Source organism: Trachypithecus francoisi, unplaced genomic scaffold, assembly GCF_009764315.1.
Source record: "Trachypithecus francoisi isolate TF-2019V2 unplaced genomic scaffold, Tfra_2.0 Lachesis_group5, whole genome shotgun sequence".
In the NCBI taxonomy this organism is placed as follows: domain Eukaryota; kingdom Metazoa; phylum Chordata; class Mammalia; order Primates; family Cercopithecidae; genus Trachypithecus; species Trachypithecus francoisi.
In genome coordinates, this window is record NW_022681470.1 from 70,273,579 (window position 1) to 70,293,985 (window position 20,407).

At 36.2% G+C, this 20,407-nt stretch overlaps 1 protein-coding gene across 18 annotated transcripts in view; it reads left to right on the top strand.

The window, feature by feature from the left end:
• The window catches only part of RPS6KC1 (ribosomal protein S6 kinase C1), a 218,266-nt gene that overhangs the window by 186,506 nt on the left and 11,353 nt on the right, over positions 1 to 20,407 (top strand). For 16 of the 18 annotated variants that reach the window (XM_033199771.1, XM_033199778.1, XM_033199779.1 and 13 more), the window contains 3 exons: positions 110 to 199; positions 19,046 to 19,128; positions 20,201 to 20,296. In XM_033199771.1, the coding sequence (XP_033055662.1) occupies positions 110 to 199; positions 19,046 to 19,128; positions 20,201 to 20,296 (269 nt within the window). Of the gene's footprint in view, positions 1 to 109; positions 200 to 11,535; positions 11,642 to 19,045; positions 19,129 to 20,200; positions 20,297 to 20,407 lie in introns of those variants that run through there. The other 2 variants (XR_004434345.1, XM_033199766.1) reach the window with 2 other exon arrangements.

Consider the following 20,407-nt stretch of genomic DNA (forward strand, 5'->3'; position numbering starts at 1 on the left):
ATTATTCTTAATGATACTGTTTTTAGCTACAAAAGGAGTAATTACAGTTCACTTCTGCAGAAAATGGAAGAGAAAAATGTTTTGATTTCTCCTGTCGTTTTGTTTTTAGGACACATTCAGCTAACGTATTTTAGCAGGTGGAGTGAGGTTGAAGATTCCTGTGACAGCGATGCCATAGAGAGAATGTACTGTGCCCCAGGTTAGAGCAATCTCCTAAAATGTTTCACTTGAAAAAGTGATTCGGCAGCTCTCATTTCTTTATAGAAGTTGTATTTTTGTATTTTTCACTAGCAGTTTACATATGCGTTGGATTGGGTTATCTGTTTAACCCTTCAAAAAAAGAAAATTTGGGGCTGAACCAATTAAGTAATTCATAGGTATATATGTGTATGTGTGTCCATATATTTATTATTGTTAAATGAGTTTATATCTCACTAAGAACTGCAGTGAATTCTTAGAAATGTCTTAGCTACTTAGTGTTTACAAGGACCTTTAAATACCCTGACCCTCTTTAGATTTGTAATTTTTTTCTTTCTTTCTTTTTTTTTTGAGACGTATCTCACTCTGTCATACAGGCTGGAATGCGGTGGTGCTGTTATGGCTCACTGCAGCCTCCAGCTCCTGGGCTCAAACAGTCCTGTTGCCTCAGCTTCCGAGTAGCTGGGACTACAGGTGTGCACCACCATGCCTGGCTAATTTTTTTTAAAGCATTTCTTGTAGAGATGAGGTATTTCTGTGTTGCCCAGGCTGGTCTAGAACTCCTGGGCTCAAGGGGCTGGGATTACAGGTGCATGCCACTACTCCTGGCTAATTTATTTATTTATTTATTTATTTATTTTTTGTAGAAACAGGGCCTTGCTGTGTTGCTCAGACTGGTCCTGAACTCCTAGCCTCAAGCAATCCTCTTGTCCCAGCCTCTGGAATAGCTGGGATTACAGGCATGAGCCATGGCACCTGGCAAAATGGAGGTTTTAAAAATGCAATATGATTTTAGTGATGTGGCAGCCTGGCATTTTATAACAGATTTTTGTAGACACAACAGTTTTATCTTGCCCTTACTGTATTGTCTTTATTTTTTAAAAATTAGAGATTTATTCTATTAATAATTCTAATAATTTATTCTAAAAATTTAGATTTATTCTAATAAATAAAGCAAAATTTATTTATTAGATCTTTTACTGACAATTATAGGTAGCATAAGCATATGAATTGCATTTGAGTTGGTTTTTCTTAGTCATCAGTGCAGATGGGGCTGTGTTATGAATCCAAGGTTTGTTCACCTTTTGCTTACCGTTTGGCCTCTTTGGATGGCCAGAGTCACTTCACCTGTCACCCCACTGGCCTTCAAAGGAGTTTCAAGCTGATTTTTTTGACATAATCTGCTTAGGTGTTGATCAATATAGTATTTAATACTTACCAGCTAACTAATGTATTGATGCTAACCTTGTTTCTCTGCATAATGGGAAGTGATGATAATAAGGATTAGAAGAGCTAGATTGTTTCTAGTTACAACTTTCATTGTTAAGAATTATTTATGCAGTAGAGAATACCAAAGTTTTCCAGCCTATAAAATAAATATCCCAAAACATTCTTGAAAGCAACTGTTAGGGTTTTATTTTCTTTCCTCCTTCTTCCTTCAAATTAAGACTGTTTGGTTTTTATTTATTCTTAGACACAATAGAGCACACCTACATTTTTTTTCTCAAATAGATAATGTGATGCTATATTTTGAAATTATATTAGTTAATAGGATAAAAAATGTCATGTTGAATTCACTTTATTACAGTTACTTGATTAAGAAAAAGCCAGATCCTCCCCACTTTCTAATTTGATAAGAAATAACATTTTAGGTTCCAATGTACTTAGAAATATATTTGTTAATTATAATGAATTTGAAAGTTTTAGCATCAAACTTAATTTGGGAGTTTTTTTGAATCAAGCCTGTTACATCCTAAAGTGAAGTCTGGTGGGAACCATGTAACGAAACCAAACATTTATGGAATATTGTTTAATATTTGTAAGTAGCCCTTATTTCTAATTTTTGTTGTTATTTTCCTTTTTTTCCCCTGGTTCCTAGTAAGTGTATATGTTGTTACTTATTGGAAACTATCTGTAAATTTGCGCTTGAGCATTATAGCAGATTGTTTTTCTTTATTCTCAAGCACAGTCACATTTACTTTAATGTCCATAACATGTTGGTATCCTGAGAGTTTTACTATGTGTAGAGCAGAACCATATTACATTCATCAACAGATATACACTTTCAATTTCATATACTGAAATAAACCAAATTTAATACAGATCAGTTTCTAAGTTCTAATTTTTAAGCCTTGTCCCAGAAATTACAAGTCTCTTAGTTGACCAGCAGGTGGCAGTCTACCATTAATGGATTTTGCTGTCCTCTTCCAGGTTGTCCTTCACTAGCATTTGAAAAAAGCTGTAGTCTGAAGAGGTGCTTTGTTGTCATTATTTGCATAAAAGAATTGTGCTTCCAAGCTTTGTGAGTTGCAAAAGTGTTCTAGTGTTATGGCATGCTTTGTGAACAATGTGGAAAGGCTTTCCATTCATTGGGCCTGTTAATTTTAGCAACTAGGTAAAACAAAACAAGTAATGGCCTTAACAGAAAAGTAACACCAATGTTCTAATTAAGATGACCTTAAATCTAGAGAGTTATAGAACTCGGTTAAGTCTATGTGCTCGCACCCCTCACTTACAACTCAAGGGGAATTAGAGCAAAAATTTGTGAATTACTGTTTGCCCCAAAAGTTGATAGCAGTGCTACTGATAAATCAAAACTACAAATAGGTTTTCCTCTCCTCGAAGGATGGAAGCAATGATAATATGTTAATATTTCAATGCTTAAAAATACAAATCAGTAACTACATGGGACATAGATTGTTTAACCACCTTTTGATCTACCCTTAGGAACACCAAGGGTTGAAGTATTTTCCTCTCCTATGATCCCCTCCCTCTTACTTCCCAAGTCTAACCTTAGTATTATTGTCCAAGTAACTCTAAAGCATGTTAAGCAGCTGACGTTTGGTTAGAAAGAAAAGTTGTCACAAGATTACGATGAGAGCAACTCACTTCTGTTTAAACAGTGTGCACCCTCTACCCTGCCACTTCACCTCCTGGGAATCCTTATCACATATTTGTCCTGAAAACATTATCCACCTGCCCTGTACTTTATAATATCAGCAGTGTATCTTTTTATCTTGTGGATGATGTGCCTTTATATTTTGAGAAAAATTTCCAGTAACAGATTCGATTTGCATGGACAGAAACTTGAGCAAATGCCAAACTAGCAGGGGGGCCATTATTCTGCTCTATAAATAAGTTTAAAAAAGAAAAAACACACACACAGAAACCTGTGAATCAACATGTTTTGGTCTAATTGAGGGGAAAAGCAAGACAGATAAATTTTGAAATGCAAATGATCACCTTCTGTTATTTAAGTATAGTTTCTGCCAACTTTGTGATCCTAGATTTTAAAAAGTCGTAATTATTTCAACAATGTATACTCCCAAGGATGCCCAAGATTCACAAGTTTCTATAACAAAACTGAGAACTTTTTAAAAAGTTGCCACTTTTTTATATTAAAGAAAACAAATCCAACAACAAAAAGACAAAAACCATGGAGCTTTCTCTGTCTACATCTGTGAAAAAGCCAGCGCATAAATGGCTGCAGCTGCAGACCCATCAAGAGGGTCTTGAGAATACGAATTCACTGATCAAACCCAGCCCTGTTTTCAAAGTAGAAGCCATTCCTTTTAGGTTCACTTTGTATCCTTAGATTATCTAGGATGATTCTCTAGAAAGGTTTTATTTTAAATAAACATCATTCATGGTAAATGGGTTCCTTTCATACCACCGAAACACAGAATGGAGTTCAGGAAGAGAAAAGGCAAAAGAAATAGTCCACAAAGTAGGAACAGATTGTATAGTATGACAATGTAAATATAACACTGTCTGGTTTCCACATTAGGAGACTTTTAGATACTTTATTAGGATACTTTTACACAGGTTCTTGTATTTTTTTTTTGTTGTGAGAGATTAGAGAATAAAAACTGGAGTAAATTGGTTATTTTTCATTGGAGGACTTTCTTTTGGTTACTCTGATTTTATATCCGTTTTTACACACATAAACACAAAAGTTTTAGCCAAAAGATTTTATGTGCTTTATCATTTAATTTATTAACTTATGATAAAGAATAAACCTTTGGTTATAGTGTTTTAAGTATAAAGGAAAAATAAAATGTCAAGAAAGTATTTTTTTACCACTTTTTTTCTTGACTCTTATCATTCAAAAACAGCTAGAAAATAGAACCTGTACTACTAAGCATATAAAATACAAAAAAAAAAGAAAACTGATTCTGAGGTGGGAGGATTGCTTGAGGCTGTGAATATGAGACTGCAGTGTGCTATGATCATGCCTGCAAATAGCTACTGCACTCCAGCCTGGGCAACATAGCATGACCTTGTCTCTTAAACAAAAATACAAGAAAATGATATTCGAAAGCTTAATATACGATCTGACACAAGTGCATAAAATTATTTGTGTTAGTTAACCTAATATAGTCACTTAAGTTTCCCATTCTAGTTTTGAACAAGTTGATATGGTATCCTATCAGTATGTGTCCTTCACTTTTATTTTCTGCCCCATTATGAGTCTTTAATTTGAAATGCTTGAAATTTACATTGATATTTGTCATGAATACTTTTCAGACTTGAGGATTTATAGGTGCATATATGTGTAAATTGAAGAAGTCCAAAATACTTTTCACTGCAGCCCGATCTCCATGCTCCCAGATGTCAAATGACAGCTTTGCTTCCTCTCTCAGGCAATTTCACACTTGGAAACAGCTCACAGCTGACGGTGAAAAGTGAAACATAGAAAAATCATGCTGAAAACTATCTGTAAAAATTCAGTTTTAGAGCATGACATTTATTGACTACTTTTCTTTGTTCTTCTAGCCTGACTTTATCAAATAATCCATGAATATGTTTTGGGGAATAGTTTTCCCTGCCCTTCTCCATAAACATGCTTTCTATGGCATTTGTTTCTTTATAGGCATGGAGCTCCATGTAATAGTTATGTATCCGATAATTAAAACTAGGACTCAGACCATGGATGGTTTAAAATATCTTTAGGCTAGCAGAAGTTTTTAAGGTTTAGAACATTTACACGGAATTGAGAACTACCAAACCTGCATATTGTCCCAGATCAGGTATAAACTCATTGCTTGACCTCGGGAAATTTATTTAAGACTTTCTAGGCCTCAGTTTAACAGTAGTAAAATAGATTTGTTGGGTGTAAGTAAAATCACAGATGTCAGATCATCTGACATCCTCCTTACACAAAATGTACTCAAAATTGAAGTTTATCTTATTAAGGCAGGCTTTTTCCCCCGAGGGTAAATATTGATTTCTTATCTAATGTTAGTAGAGTTAAAAAGTTATTTCTTTTGGACGACTTTCTGAGTATATATTTTTACTCATTTATAGAATTTGTACATAAAGTATATCATGTGGAAATAAAGGATTTATGGAAAATACTTTCATTTAGAGGAATGAAGCCAAAACAACTTTTGTTTGGGGTGAAAGTTGAATGTCAAGATTCTCAACAAACAAAATTGTTTAAATAAGAAAGAAATATTTAGATATGAGAATTTATGGGACCTGGATAATTTCAGCAAACATGAGAAATCTAATTTTAAGAATGTGAGATTGATAGGGAAAGCAAATAAATATAGATGTATATTTCAAAATAATAATGACATAACCGGGAGGTACTACTTTTTTTCCTAAAACAGAAAGAAGGTGGCAGCAAGAGGGAACTGTAGGAATAATTTTGAGTAAAATATTTATGGTTAATATTTAAATATTATGTTTCAGACAGTAACTGTTTTATTTACCCTTAAGCAAAACTTCAGCAATAGCTAGCTCTCTTGTACATAGTATTTTAATATTTTCCTTGAATGATTAACAAGTATGTTTAATTCTTTGCCCTCAGTTCTTACCATCAAAAAAAACCAAATCTATTTCTTCTTCAGGAGAATCAGTTAATTTTTCAGTTTGCCGTAGAATAGTGATGCTTTTCCACTGAAGAAAATTTGATACACTTCACCACTGTATATCCATGAAACTTGTAATATGAGTATAGAGTACAAGCAAAAAAGGCTTCAAGTTAATGTAAGTCTTACATTGTCTAGGCAAGGCCTTTGTGGTGCAAAGAAGATCAAAGGATCACTTTAGGAGGACGTGAGGGTCTAGAACCCTGGAATCCATGGGCCAGTCACCATCACATCTCAGTTAAAGTTGCTCCATATTGAAAGAGACTAGTCTGAAATCATGATTCTCCTATCAGGCCAGAATGTGATATGTCTCTAGTGGTGAGAATGAGACAAAGTAAGAGTGAAGAGTTCAGTCCCTGTTATATGGCATCTTAGCAACTGACGCATTAGCACATCCCAAGAGAAGTTCAATGAATTGATGTTTTGATACAGAAAAGGTGAAAAACAGTATCTCTGTACATTTCATAGTACTACCTGATATTTGGAGTGGAGAGTTTATGTCAAACTTTAGATTAGATTATTAAAAGTAAGTTAATCTTAACCTTTTATTTACCCCAACCTTTTTCTTGATGATCTTGGGCAAATTTCTTTTTCAGAAGAGGAACATGAGACTAGAGACTTATAAAGTATTAGCTACAGTGTAATGCTTTTTATTTTTCATATATCAATTGACTTTTGTCAAGCTATTCAGTAATTGGCCTTACCTCTGCATTATTATAAAGAAGAAAGTGAACTGTCTTTTGCCTCTGATGTTTAACAAAGATGTAATGCTGAGTCTTAAACATTATATACTAGAGCAATTGGCTAACTACTTTTATCAAATCATCAGTTTCTGTATCCCATAACATTTTATAAATTTTAATCTCCATTAGGTTACCAGGTCTTAGTCCTTCTAAGCAATTCTTCACAAATTCTTCCTTCGAATAAATGTTTAAAAATGCTAAGGTTTTAAAAAATGAGTGAGGATAAGGCAAGTAGGATTTCTGAAGCTCCTTTAATAGCAATGCATGTAGTTCTCTGCCTAACACAGCAGCAGAGCGGCAGAGAGAGAGCAAGTGAGCGAGAGAGCTATGCCTGTCATTCTCACAATTTTCAGTTAGCCTTTTTCTCATCAATCAACTGTAATGGCTTTGGTTGGGTAACACTACGACACCCGATGGCTATTCAGAATGGAGTTGTGATATGATCAATGGAAAATGGAGCATGCTGTTGGTTTTTTCCTACTAGAAATTCAGGATGAGAGAGTAAGCAAGATTGTTTAGAGCTCAGAATTATAATTATAATCAGTCAACCAGAAGTCATGTGGTAGTTACTCATTTCTTATTTTATCTCACGAGAAAACCGTATAGTAATGATACCTATAAACTCCCTTGAACAAGTATTCTTGGCTGTGGAGTGCTGAATCAAGTGGAATTAAGGCGTTTTGACCCAAGTTGTACAGATAATTGCAGGGAAGCTCAGAACATGGTTGCCAGGTCACCACGACAACAAGAAATTCAGAGCTAGGTAGTGGGAGAAAAGTGGAGTTAGATATGTAGCCAAGCCTAGCCTGAACTAGCTGAGTGTGGTCCGCACTCAGGTCCAGTTCCCCACAATACAGCAGGCCCAGGGCTTCAGGTAATTGAATTACCTAAAAGCCAGCTGAATAAATAATGAGGTGGTGGCAGGAAGCGAGACTAGAGACCAAGGTGAGCCAAAACGAACGTGTGTGTAGGGTAGAGCAGCACCACATCTCCCCTGTCACCTTGCAGCACTGGGAGAAGAACGGGGCCCCAGCTGCTGCAGACTTCTCCCTCTGGACAGTGCCAGTCTCTGTCGTTGGTCTTCTTTGGATAATACGCTAATTAGAGTAATGTGATTCCAGGAACTTTCAAACAGTTCGTGTACCCCGCTCAACAAATACGGCATTTGAATAAGCAATTGAGTACAATGCTGGAGGACTTTATGGAATAGAGAATGGATAATTAGGCAGTCAATGTTTTCTGAAATAGTATAAAATAAGAAAAAAGGAGCAAAATGCCCATTTGAAAGGATGGGCTAGGAAATGAGAATTCCAGGCTCTAGTTAGTCTGTCACCTAAGAATGAAGATCTGCCTCGGAAATGTGAGACTGGAGGGAAGTTTCTTCTGTCTGACTTGACTCATTTCAAGTACAAGGCCCCTGTGAACAGCTTTGCATCTTTGAACTTGTAAACTTTAAGCTATTAAACTTTGATATTTTAGTTTATAACTATTAGAGGAGCATTCCAAACCTGGAATTAAAATGAAATTTTATTGTCATAGTTGCTGTGGCTTTTAGTTTTGCTTTTGGTTGTAACATTTTCTATTGTCATATACAAAAACTTTAACAAATTTGTCTCTATATTTAAAATAGTACCCCGGCTAGGTAGCGTAGTTGTCCTACAATGCATGTAATAATGAATTTGTTTTTGATAACATTTAAAAAATATTTCTAATTGATACAAATGATCTCACCAGCCCACCAGTCACATAGAACCAGCTTACAAATTTGTGGCACATTTTATGGAATTAGGTGCCTAAATTCCTTTAATTGAACAGGAATAGAAAAAAACCCTGAGTTATCTCCCTGTTCTGTCTTCTTTATTACCCCAAGGTTTTTCAGCTTTTTTTTTTTTTTTTTTTTTTTCCGAGACAGAGTCTCGCTCGGTCACCCAGGCTAGAGTGCGATGGTGTGATCTCGGCTCACTGTAACCTCCACCTCCTGGGTTCAAGCAGTTCTCCTGCCTCAGTCTCTCAAGTAGCTGGGATTACAGGCGGCCACCACCATACCTGGCTAATTTTTTTTACTTTTAGTAAAGTTGGAGTTTCACAAGTTGGCCAGGCTGGTCCTGAACTCCTGACCTCAGGTCATCCACCTACCTGGGCCTGCCAAAGTGCTGGGATTACAGACGTGAGCCACCATGCCCAGCCCAGCTTTCTTTTCTTGATGTAGCACACGCCACCTGTGCCAGAGCAAACTGTACCATCCAGAGGCAGTCATTGTGCTTTGCATGGGGAGCACTGGAAGGTGTCCATTCCACCACCTGAGTTTAGGCTGCCTTCATCTCTTGCCTGGAATAGTGTAGTCAGTTGACTGGCCTCCACTCATCCTCTAATCTTTGTTTCTTCCTGCGGCTGAGTATGCTTTAGATAATGTTTTAAACTTTTTAACCTACAACTTGTAAAAGTGCAAAAGAACTTGATGTAGATCTGCATGCTCAATGGAACGTAAAGAAAACGAATGTGATGAGGGCTTTGGTGGTGCTTTGAGTGCCTTGAATGGACAGTGCTACAAAATACAAGATTGATATATTTATTCAACAAACATTTATTAAATGCCTCCTGTGTCCCAGGCACTGTGCCTAGGAGCCAGAAATAAAAGACACAATTGGTATAATATTGACGGTTACTTTTGAAGATTTACATGAAAAGGAGTCTACCCAAACAGAAGAAATATACAATTGGTTAACTAGGATGTTAATAGACCTTTATAGGTGAATAGTTGTATTTATAGAATGGTAATTTTCTGAGCTAACAAAAGACATGCTTAGCTGTCCCCCTTCCCACAGTTTAGTTCCATATATTGTTGGATACAAAAAAATGCTTTCTTCTGTGTTTCTTTCTCTTTGCTCTTTAGTCATCAGCTGCAGTGGAAGACTAATGCTCAGCTCCTGCATAGAAAATCTTTATACACAGCAAGAGCTGGTGAGAGAAATTGACTAGGATTTTGTAATTCTAGTCCCTTTCAATTAGCAACAGATGCTGCAGGGAAAGATTGTCTGTATAGGAACACAGTACTAATGTTTCTGTGCCCTAGCTGACATGGAATGCTCATTGCAAAAGAAAGATGTTCTTTTCCTTGGTCAAAGTTGTCACCAATGACAGATTAGATTTTTTTTAACCTTTCTCCTAAATCCATTTAATGAAGTCTGACTCCCTTAGAAGAAAGTTAAATTCTTGACCAATTGTAACAGCATTTCTAATTGAACACTTAAAGAATTTATAGAAAGTTTAGACGGTCCAGCTTCCTTTCTGATAGTATAAAGGTATACATTGTGCCTAATTTTAAGGTTTATAAGAATTTGCCTTTGTTCTTATGTTGTCTTATTTGTTCCTTATGGGTTTTTTTCCCCCCAAAAGAGAGCTTTGGAATCCTTGAGGTCAAATATTTAAAGTGAACATTTTTATTATTTTGAGAAAAAGAATCCTGTGGCATTAGAAAACTATATTTACCTTTCACCTCCTTCCCTAGTGTATTTACTACTGATTATCATTTTAATGTTTTGTATGGATCTGTGGCCTTAAGATTGGCCTGTCATTCTGATATTTGGATAAAGCATTATGTTACTTATGTGATAAATTCTTCCAGCATCTAACTGTTGGTTTAGAATATTACATAAACACTATTTACAATGATTGCTGCTTTTTAATTAAATTTATATGACTTCTTAATAACAGTTCCACAGTTGCTGTAACTTTGAGAGTGAAAAGGAATGAGGCTTTTAAGATTCTATTCATTTAAAAAAGCCTAGTTAAGAAAAATAGTTTAAGAGTTCTAAATTACAATAGAATTTCTCTATAAGTGAAATTCTCTTCTAAGAAGATTCTGAACATACTGTATTTCCTTCTGTTTCATGGGGAGAGAAGATAGTAACAACAGAGCATATTGCCAGAAGGAGGTTATGGACTTGTCTCTGGGAATTTTTGGAATGGGGATGGGTAACTATATTGTTAGTAAAGGTAAAGTGAAGAATTAGATGATTTATGTGGTTCTTCTTTAGTGGAAAAACCAGGGGACTGAGTCAAATGGCTCACCAGTCTGATGGTGTGTCTTAACATGTATCTGTAAATGTGGAATATCAGATTCCCTTATTAAGCATTTTAAAAGTGATGTCTTTTAAAGAAAAGCAAATTCTGAATTTGGGATGTTGAAAGCCCCACAGTTGCTTAAAATGCAAGATGCTTCATCTTTATAAAACTTTATGGAAACATTTTTGTTTAAAGCTTGAGTTTAACTTGCAGTTTCTAGTTTTCTCAATTTTGTATACAATTTCCAGTATAATGTTAGATCTGTCTTTGGTTATTTTTGCATCATGTCTGACAAATCTATGCAGTTTAAATTGTATAATCTTAAAAGGCAGTGCCTGTACCCTTAGATAAGCATACATCATGAAGCATACATCATGATTTTAATATGTTGGAATCACATAGTCTCTCCAATGTCTTTCAAACTTCCTCAAGTCTGAGAGTATGTACTGTTCTTCTTTCCCTTCCTTTCTCATCGCTATATAGACATCTTATGGTTGAGTTTAAGCTTTCTGCTTTTTTGCTCCTTTACTTTTGGGTGCTAAGATTATTATAGTTGCATGTAGGGTAAACATTATTATTTTGGCTGTAAGAGGGAGACTTGGAAGACTCTGAATATCATAAGGACTATAAAACTTTGTTATTCTGTGTTTTAGCAAGCTCTTTGGCAATATGGGCTACCAAGACAGCATTATTTTTCTGAAAAATATCTTGGCTTATTGAAGAGTGTTCTATGAGGTGTTAAACATGAGTAAAGCAAAGGTAGGCAAAGCACATTTTATGTTGTGATATCTTTGTTTTATTTAATCTTGTTTATTCACTTGTGAAATATGATAGTTTGAATCATCAGTATGAATCAGTAAGATTCTATGTTGTAGTTAGAATATCAGAATACTGAAGTGAAAGTTCTAGAATTTGACTCAACAGTTTGCACATATTTGATGTCCTTAAAAATTTATGGATGAGTTGAAATTTAATCAGGAACTGATTCTGTATCTCCATTACATTAAAAGATGATAATGGTTAGATTTAGTGACCCTGATTCATTTCACTTACCACCAGGTAATTAGTCTTTTAGGGAAAGAGAGGAGTGGCTGTGTATAGAACGGAGAAAAGGAAGAAGATTGAGGAATGCTTGCTCATCTTAGCATAATCCACTCTTTGGGCATCTTAGGTTAATGGAGGGAGAAGAAGTTATGAGAAAGGCTCATGAGTGCTTTTGAAAACACTTTCAGGATCATAAAATTACAGATTATAAGAGGTTGAAGGAATGTTAGAGGTCTGGCTGTTCTCATTTTCAGAGAAGCATAGTGATATACTCAGCCAAGCTCAAACAGCAGCATAACCAGAGCCTTGGCAATACATCTGTTTGACTTAAGGATAAAAATCCAGGATTCTTTGATATCACTATCTCTTTTTGAGTTTTTATGGGAATAAACTGAGAAATTATTTTCTGAGGTAATAGTTTATTTTTCTCTGATCATGTTTCTTAATGCCCGTAGTGTGCCACTGCACTTGTAGAGAATAAGGATACTGTTTTACCAAGCCTAGAAATTGCAATTATAGAATGTAGTGGTAGGGAATGGGGCATGCCCAGAAACTTAACACCTTGTGTTTTATAGGAAAAATGTTTTGAAAATTGGCCAAAAAAAAAAAAAAAAGCGGTAGAGTTTATCCTTTAAAATATTTTTCTAGGCCAGACGTGGTGGCTTATGCCTGTAATTCCAGCACTTTGGGAGGCCAAGGCAGGAGAATTACTTAAGCCTAGGAGTCTGAGACCAGCCTGAATAACATGGTGAAATCCTCTGTCTACAAAAAATAAAAATAAAAAAATTAGCCAAGTGTGGTGGTGCATACCTGTAGTCCCAGCTACTTAGGAGGCTGAGGTGGGAGGATTGCTTGAGCCCAGGAGGTCGAGGCTGCAGTGAACCATCTTCCTGCCACTGCACTCCAGCCTAGGTGACAGAATGAGAACCTTTTTAAAAAAAAAAAAAAAAGAAAGAAAACAAAACAAAATGTTTTTCTGCTTGTTTCCAGAGATTTTTCAAATTTGAGGTAGGAGTTAAAGGGGATTTCTCAACTTCACTGTGTTATTCTTTTAAAATAGCCGCAGAGACTTACGTGGTATTTCTTTTCATTCTCTACTTTTGATTTTAGGCACATATACCTGATGTTTGTAGTAACTATCATGTTGCTTTATGTATAAATCAGTGTTGTTGGTTTATGCTTGGGTTTTTTTATATAGAGTTTGCAAGTAAAGTAGTTTTAGAGTAGTGGTCTTTGACAGCCACACAACTCAGGTTTCTTTTTGGCAATATGGTTTCAGTGTATATCTTAAAATTTTTAATCTAAGAATTACTGATATTTAAGGATCTTAAAAGGGCAACCAAATAAAGTCCTTTGTTCTGATAATTGAAAGAATTTTTTTTCTGTTTTAACACCTATAAAGAAGAAATTCTACAAGTACTGACCTTCACCTGTTCTCATATTTAAGCTTCCTAGCTGTTAGGAAGTTCTTCTTTATATCTTACCTAAATACAGCCTAAATACAGAACTCTTTGTCGTAACTTAGAGTCATGTATGAAAATCAAGGACAGTTGGTCGTGATATCAATATCACATTAATTAATGAATCCCTGCTTGATATAAAGTCATTTTGAACAGTTTCAAGCTGCATTGTTAAGGGGATAGATTTAAAAATTGTTCAATGTCTTCTTTTCTGGTTTCCATGAAAAACCAATTTACCAGTTTACAGTTCTTATCCTTCTCTACTACTCCAATGTGATTAAAGACATTCAGCCTAGCTGCCTTCACAGTTTCAAAAGCAGTTTTTCTTAGATGGGACCAGCAGTCTCCTTAGACCTAAGTGCTGTTAGAAAGCTGAACTAATCATATCCAAGAGGAGGCAAGAAAGAAAGTCAATGGGGAGGAAATGAAGCAGGCTGTCTGTAGAAGAGAGAAGAGATGAAGAATCAGGAAAGATGGAAAATGGGGAGTGACAGAGGTAGACTGTGGTTGACAGCACTGAAGTGTCTCCAACAGTTATCTCAGGTGCCACTTGGTGTCTTCTTAGACTAACTAGCTAGCAAGCCCACTGAAGAGTGGGAATATAAGTAAACTTTGCAGGGGTGTCCAATCTTGTGGCTTTCCTGGGCCACACTGAAAGAAGAATTGTCTTGGGCCAAATAAAATACACTAACACTAATGATAACTGATAAGCTTAAAAAAAAAAAAAGTCGCAAAAAAATCTCATCATGTTTTAAGAAAGTTTACAAATTTGCATTGGGCTGCATTCAGCCCACAGGCTGTGGGTCGCACAGGCTTCCTCTAGGGGATTCTTAGGTCTCTTCCTGCTGTCTGTGTTGCCTCCCATTCGATTGGGGCTCATCAGACACTGTGGCAGTCCACATTTGGAGCAGACACTGGTCGTTATTTGCCTGTTAAGGACCCTGGCAGAAGATTACTTAGGGATTTCAAAGCAGCATAAAGCCTAGTTCTTAGACTCCGCAGTTGAGCAAGTTCACAGAAACCAATACAGGAATCAACCTTGTCTGTCTCATGAAGTGCCTCTCAAATTTTTCTGCTTATGTACTTGACTGTAGAGGTGATATGAAATGAGTATCTCAGGGGACCAGTGAAATAAGATTCTGAGGTTTCTTTGAAGCCTTTTTATCTTGCAAATCCATGCAAATTTTACATTGTGTTCCATAATAGGTCTATTTATTTTAAAAAATAGTAATTGTAAAACAATACTGCATCCCCTCCCCACAAACAAAAGTCTTTGAGACTCAGGAATAGGCACTGTGCTTACCTTGTGGCTTCAAGAACACACTCCCCCTATGCCTCCCCACTAACACATTTCGTCTGGGGTGCATGTTCCCTGCAGTGGTGTGGAAAACAAACATGTAGCTTTTGAGGATCTAGGCTACATTGTTGATGGCACTTTGGACCTTTTGCTGAATTTAAAAGGTACCTTTATAAATATGTTAGCCATTGATTAGACAGACCCATCTGGGCAATCCTCTGCTCAGTTTTAGTGGGGAACCTCATGAGCAGAGACTTAAGAATGTGGCTTCAGTCTAGAGCTCCTTAGTACATGTTATTGGACCCTATAAACCATCTCATTAATTTTTACATTTCTCGAAGCTAACTGGATCAACTGTCCCACTTCTTCCTGGACACATAAATACAATATTCTCTCCCAAAGTCACCATACCCAAATAAGTTCTTCCATAAGGTTGCTTAGAGATTGTAAATAATTCCTGTAAAGTGTTCAATATGGTTTCTTACATGTAGTGAACAGCCAGGAAACGGTAGCTGCTGTATTATTATTGCTGCTATCATTATACAATGTGTACCTACTGTGAACAAAACAGCATTATAAATGGAAAGTTTTAAAAACTGATAGCTGACAGATAACTTTGGATCTTGAATTGTAAACAGGTAAAACTGTTTTTTGTTTTTTTTTTTTTTGATATGGAGTCTTACTCTGTGGCCCAGGCTGGAGTCCAGTGGCGTGATCTTGGCTCACTGTAGCCCTTGCTTCCTGAGTTCAAGTGATTCTCCTGTCTCAGCCCTCCAAGTAGATAGGACTACAGGTGCGCACCACCACACCTGGCTAATTTTTGTATTTTTATTTTTTATTTATTTTTTGAGATGGAGTCATGCTCTGTTGCCCAGGTGCCCACCACTACGCCTGACTAATTTTTTGTATTTTTGGTAGAGACGGGGTTTCACCATGTTAGCCAGGGTGGTCTCGATCTCCTGACCTCATGATCCGGCCTCCCAAGTGCTGGGATTACAGGCGTGAGCCACCACACCCAGCCTATTTTTGTATTTTAGTAGAGATGGGGTTTCGACATGTTGGCCAGGCTAGTCTCAAACTCCTGACTTCAGGTAATCCTTATAATACTAAGAAGTATACACTGCTTGTGATATGATTAAAGAAAATGGAGTAAATGAAATTCTTGAACAAAATGATACTTAAGAAATAAAACCACTAACTACACTAGGAGGAAAACTGATTATAGCTTCACATTATTTAACAATGTGGCCAAGGCATAGAATTCTGTGGAGGAATAGTGCCTAGTAGAGTGCTTAGTTTGTGCTGCTTCATGTGTATTGGTTGAATGAATTTGATGGGTTGATACCTTATTATGGAAACCGAATTATATATAATACCTGATTAAGCAAGAAATTTGAATGTTATCTAATGGTCAGTGAGAATTTTGAGCAGGGAAATGATGTCATTCATTGCTTGTTTTAGACTGGAAGGAAATGTACAAAAGGTTGTATTTTATGATAGAACTATGATAAATTTCCCTTTTACTTTGCTAACATTTCTAAGAACACACACCCTTTATAAAGTCTAAGAGTACACTTCCAAAGGTGATAGTGGCTCCCTGTGAAATGGGAATGGGGGTGAGGGCAATGTATTTGCATCTGGGAGGGGTAGCATATGTACTTTGAAAGAGAGCATCCAGGGATATGTCCTTCGTGAGTATCATTATTGTAGAGAATCCTTGAGTATCAAATCATAGAACTCCTAGAGCCCCTAGCTCTTACCCTCATGTTATAGATGAGATCAAGTGAATTTCTTGACTCAACTCAGGACTCCTGATTCCTAGTTCATTGTTCTTTTTAATGCATTAAAGTTGTGGAAAAAAGCATGCAGGTGAACAGAAGGGAGGATTGGTTTACGTAATTTTGTCTCCCCTCCTCCAGAGTAACTTTTCCAACAAGCCTCAGTGTTTTCATATCATCTTGCTGTACTTTAAAAATTTAAAAATTTGTGTCAATTACATATTCATGTAGGTAATAAAAAAATCTCACTGGCCGGGTGCAGTGGCTCATGCCTGTAATCCCAGCACTTTGGTAGGCCAAGGCGGGTAGATCGCCTTAGCTCAGGAGTTCGAGACTACACAGGGCACATGGTAAAACCCCGTGCCTATTAAAAATACAAAATAATTAACCGGGTGTGGTGGTATGCAACTGTAGTCCCAGCTACTTGGGAGGCTGAGGCAGGAGAATCGCTTCAGCCCCAGAGGTGAAAGGTGCAGTGAACCACGATTGAGCCGCTGCACTCCAGCTTGGGCTACAGAGTGAGACTCGTTCTCAAAAAAAAAAAAAAAAAAAAAAAAAAAAAATCTCACCACACCGGAGGCAAATCAGTAAAACATCTTGTCATATTTTCTTACCAGTCTTTTTTCTAAATGTGTACTTTTAAAATTAGAATTGTATTGTTTTACAGCTTTTTAAAAAGCTATTGTTTTATAGCTTTTTATATGTTTTTATATACAAACATTCACTTAAGTATATGTGTTTTTATTTTATTTTATTTTTTGTTTTTAAATTTTTATTTATTTATTTTTTTGAGATGGAATTTCGCTCTTGTTGCCCAGGCTGGAGTACAATGGCATGATCTCAGCTCACTGCAACCTCCGCCTCCCGGGTTCAAGCGATTCTCCTGCCTCAGCCTCCTGGGTAACTGGGATTACAGGTGCTCACCACCACACACGCCTAATTTTTGTGTTTTTAGTAGAGATAGGGTTTTGCCATGTTGGCCAGGCTGGTCTTGGAACTCCTGACCTCAGGTGATCCACCTGCCTCAGCCTCCCAAAGTGCTGGGATTACAGGCGTGAGCCACCACGCCTGGCCCTATTTAAAATGGTTATGTAGTAGTAATCCATAATACAGATGTGCCACAACATATATGATTAAATCTCTATTGTTAGGTAGTTCTCAGTTTTTCAAACAAGCAACTATTTTATAAATGCAAAGAGTTCTAAAAACATTAGGAGACTTCGAGTCATTCACTTACTAGTTTGAATTAGTTAATATCTGCTTTCTTTTTACTACCTAGTTGAGAGCGGCTAGTTGGAGAATGGAAACTGATTTGGCATGAAGCACTTTAGGAAGAGAGTGGGCTCAGAAAGGGCTGTGAAGGGGTAGAGTTCCATATAGACTGTTTGAACCTCGGAAAAAGGGATGTAGAAAAAGGTTGCTGAATGGAGTAATTTCAGTGTTTTGCATAGGAGTGACTCTTTTTCTCGTCCATGTGACTTTTGCTTTAAGACTATTGCTCAGGCTATTTTGTAAGTTTGGGGTTCTCCCACACAAATAGATTGACTAAGCACTGGTTAAAAGGCTAGGCACCTGAGTACCACTTACATGTTGTACTTTCCAAGTTCCAACCTAACTACTTATAAACTCAAAAATAGTTACGAATTGTGGGTTACCTATAGTCAAATAGTAGGGTTTTTTTTTTTTTTCAGTCAATTGGAAATGAAAGGGCAGGTATTGGCAAGGCTTAGGGACTAATTCAATGCCATTAGGAAAGCACAAGATAATTTAAGGGCTAAAAGCCTCAAAAAAAAAAAAAAATGGTGAAATGAAGAGTTGTTGCTGATTGGTGCAGGAACCTGAAAGATGAGACCTGAAAACTCAAATTACATTTCAGGAACTTGTGCTGGCAAGAGATAGGGATAACACAGATAAAAGTGTAATTTGTAGATACTCTAAAATCCCTTATCTTGGCCAATAATTTCAGCCATGGCTTAAAATAATGTATCTATCTGTACTTTAGCAAAATGGGTAGATTTGCATTTCACATGTTCCTCCTTTGGTTGAAAACAACTGATTACATAGGAAAGGGAAGATGATACTCTAAACTAGGTCTTCATTCTGCTACAGTATGACATTGGACAGGGCATTTCATCTCTCTGCTTTCTAACCTGCAAGTAAAAGGATGATTAATATTGGTTTAGATAATTTTTAAAGTTCCTTTAGAACCTGAAGAATCTTTATTTCTAAAACAAAAATGTCACCCATGAGGTAGAATTGGCTATACTTTCTCAACTGTAAGAAATTAAGCAAAATGCTGATCTAGTAGGTTCACATAACTTTTAAGTAAAGCATCTTGAAGGTGTCCCTCTATCAGCTGAAGAACAAATGTCTGAGTTTAATATATGACTGCATCAAAAAAAAAAAAAAATGCAACCACAGTAGGTGACCAAAAGGATAAGTAACTTTCAGGAATTTTGAAAGCCCAGTAGTATTTAGTATATGCCCTCTCAGCATTAAAAAGGTCACCTTGCTAATACATGTTAATTTTGAAAGTTTAATTGACCTTTGGAATTTTAATATCAACCTTTTTTGGTGTGTTTAGAGGTTGGAGCAATCACTGAAGAAACTGAAGCCTGTGATTGGTGGAGTTTGGGTGCTGTCCTCTTTGAACTTCTCACTGGCAAGGTAAGCAGTGACCTGGACGTTTAATAAATTTACTCAGGTGCTACCTTGATTTCAAATTGAGAATATTAGCCTTCACCCTTAGTTTTTAAATCAGGGACTAAGCAAGAAAAACTTTGATACCGAAAGCAGGTAGAGAAATACAAGTTTATCGAGATTCCAGATTTTTTTTTAAAGTTGGATTGCATTACATTGAATAAATTGATGGTAAGATTATTTTATGTCACAATATTTCATAGTGAAATATGACTAAACCTTTTTTCTTTTTAATTTTCCATGATTCAGCTTTAACAGGGTCAAATCTGTAAGGTTTATATAAGGATGTATTACAATTCTCTGGATGTTTTAAACATCTTGTCTGAAACCAGGAGGGAGTTCTTATTTAAGAAAATTAATGTAGATATTAAAGTTAGCATTATCTTTTTCTCAGTACCATAAATTTTTCCTATCTGTTCTAGCTTAAGGACAGAAATTATACTCTCAGATGAATGACTTTTGAGTATGATGTTTGAGTTAGTAGACTTTAATAAAGTATTGTGCAGATTGCTTCCTGGGAAGAAAACAGAGAAAATGAACAGTTACGCTTTTGTAAATAGTCATCTACCTACATGTGTAGATAATACTGACCTAAGATTGTTGGAGAGTTTACAAATCACCTTTACAGACATTTAAACTGTAAAGCGCTATATATGTATGTAAAGTATTATAACTACCAAATTCTAAACTTTGAAGAGTTTTTAAAACATTAAAACATTTTAAAGGGATCAGATCCCTTTTTAGTTTTGCATATAATTTAAGCATTTCTATAATATTCTGAGCCATTAATTTTATAACCAAGGACGATGGGACAGTAGCATAAGCTTATGATGTGATCATGGTGATTGTCTTCATTTCAGTTAAAAGTTCTATAGGCTCATAGCCCTCATCCTAAACAGCTTAGGCGGCACTGTGTTGATTACTACACCTCCAATTAAAATGGTTGTTGAGCTCTCTGTACTTGCTGTCCCTAAATCCTATGATATAACAAAATATGATGTTATTTGGGATAAGAAGTGTGCCTGATTGATTGTTTCAGACTCTGGTTGAATGCCATCCAGCAGGAATAAATACTCACACTACTTTGAACATGCCAGAATGTGTCTCTGAAGAGGCTCGCTCACTCATTCAACAGGTAATTTAATTGACCTATTGGCCAGATTTATCAACCATGCAGATTAGCAGAGCCCACACCTCCAAAACCTTAACAAGAGATTAGTTTGGAGCAAGAAAAACCCATTTAACC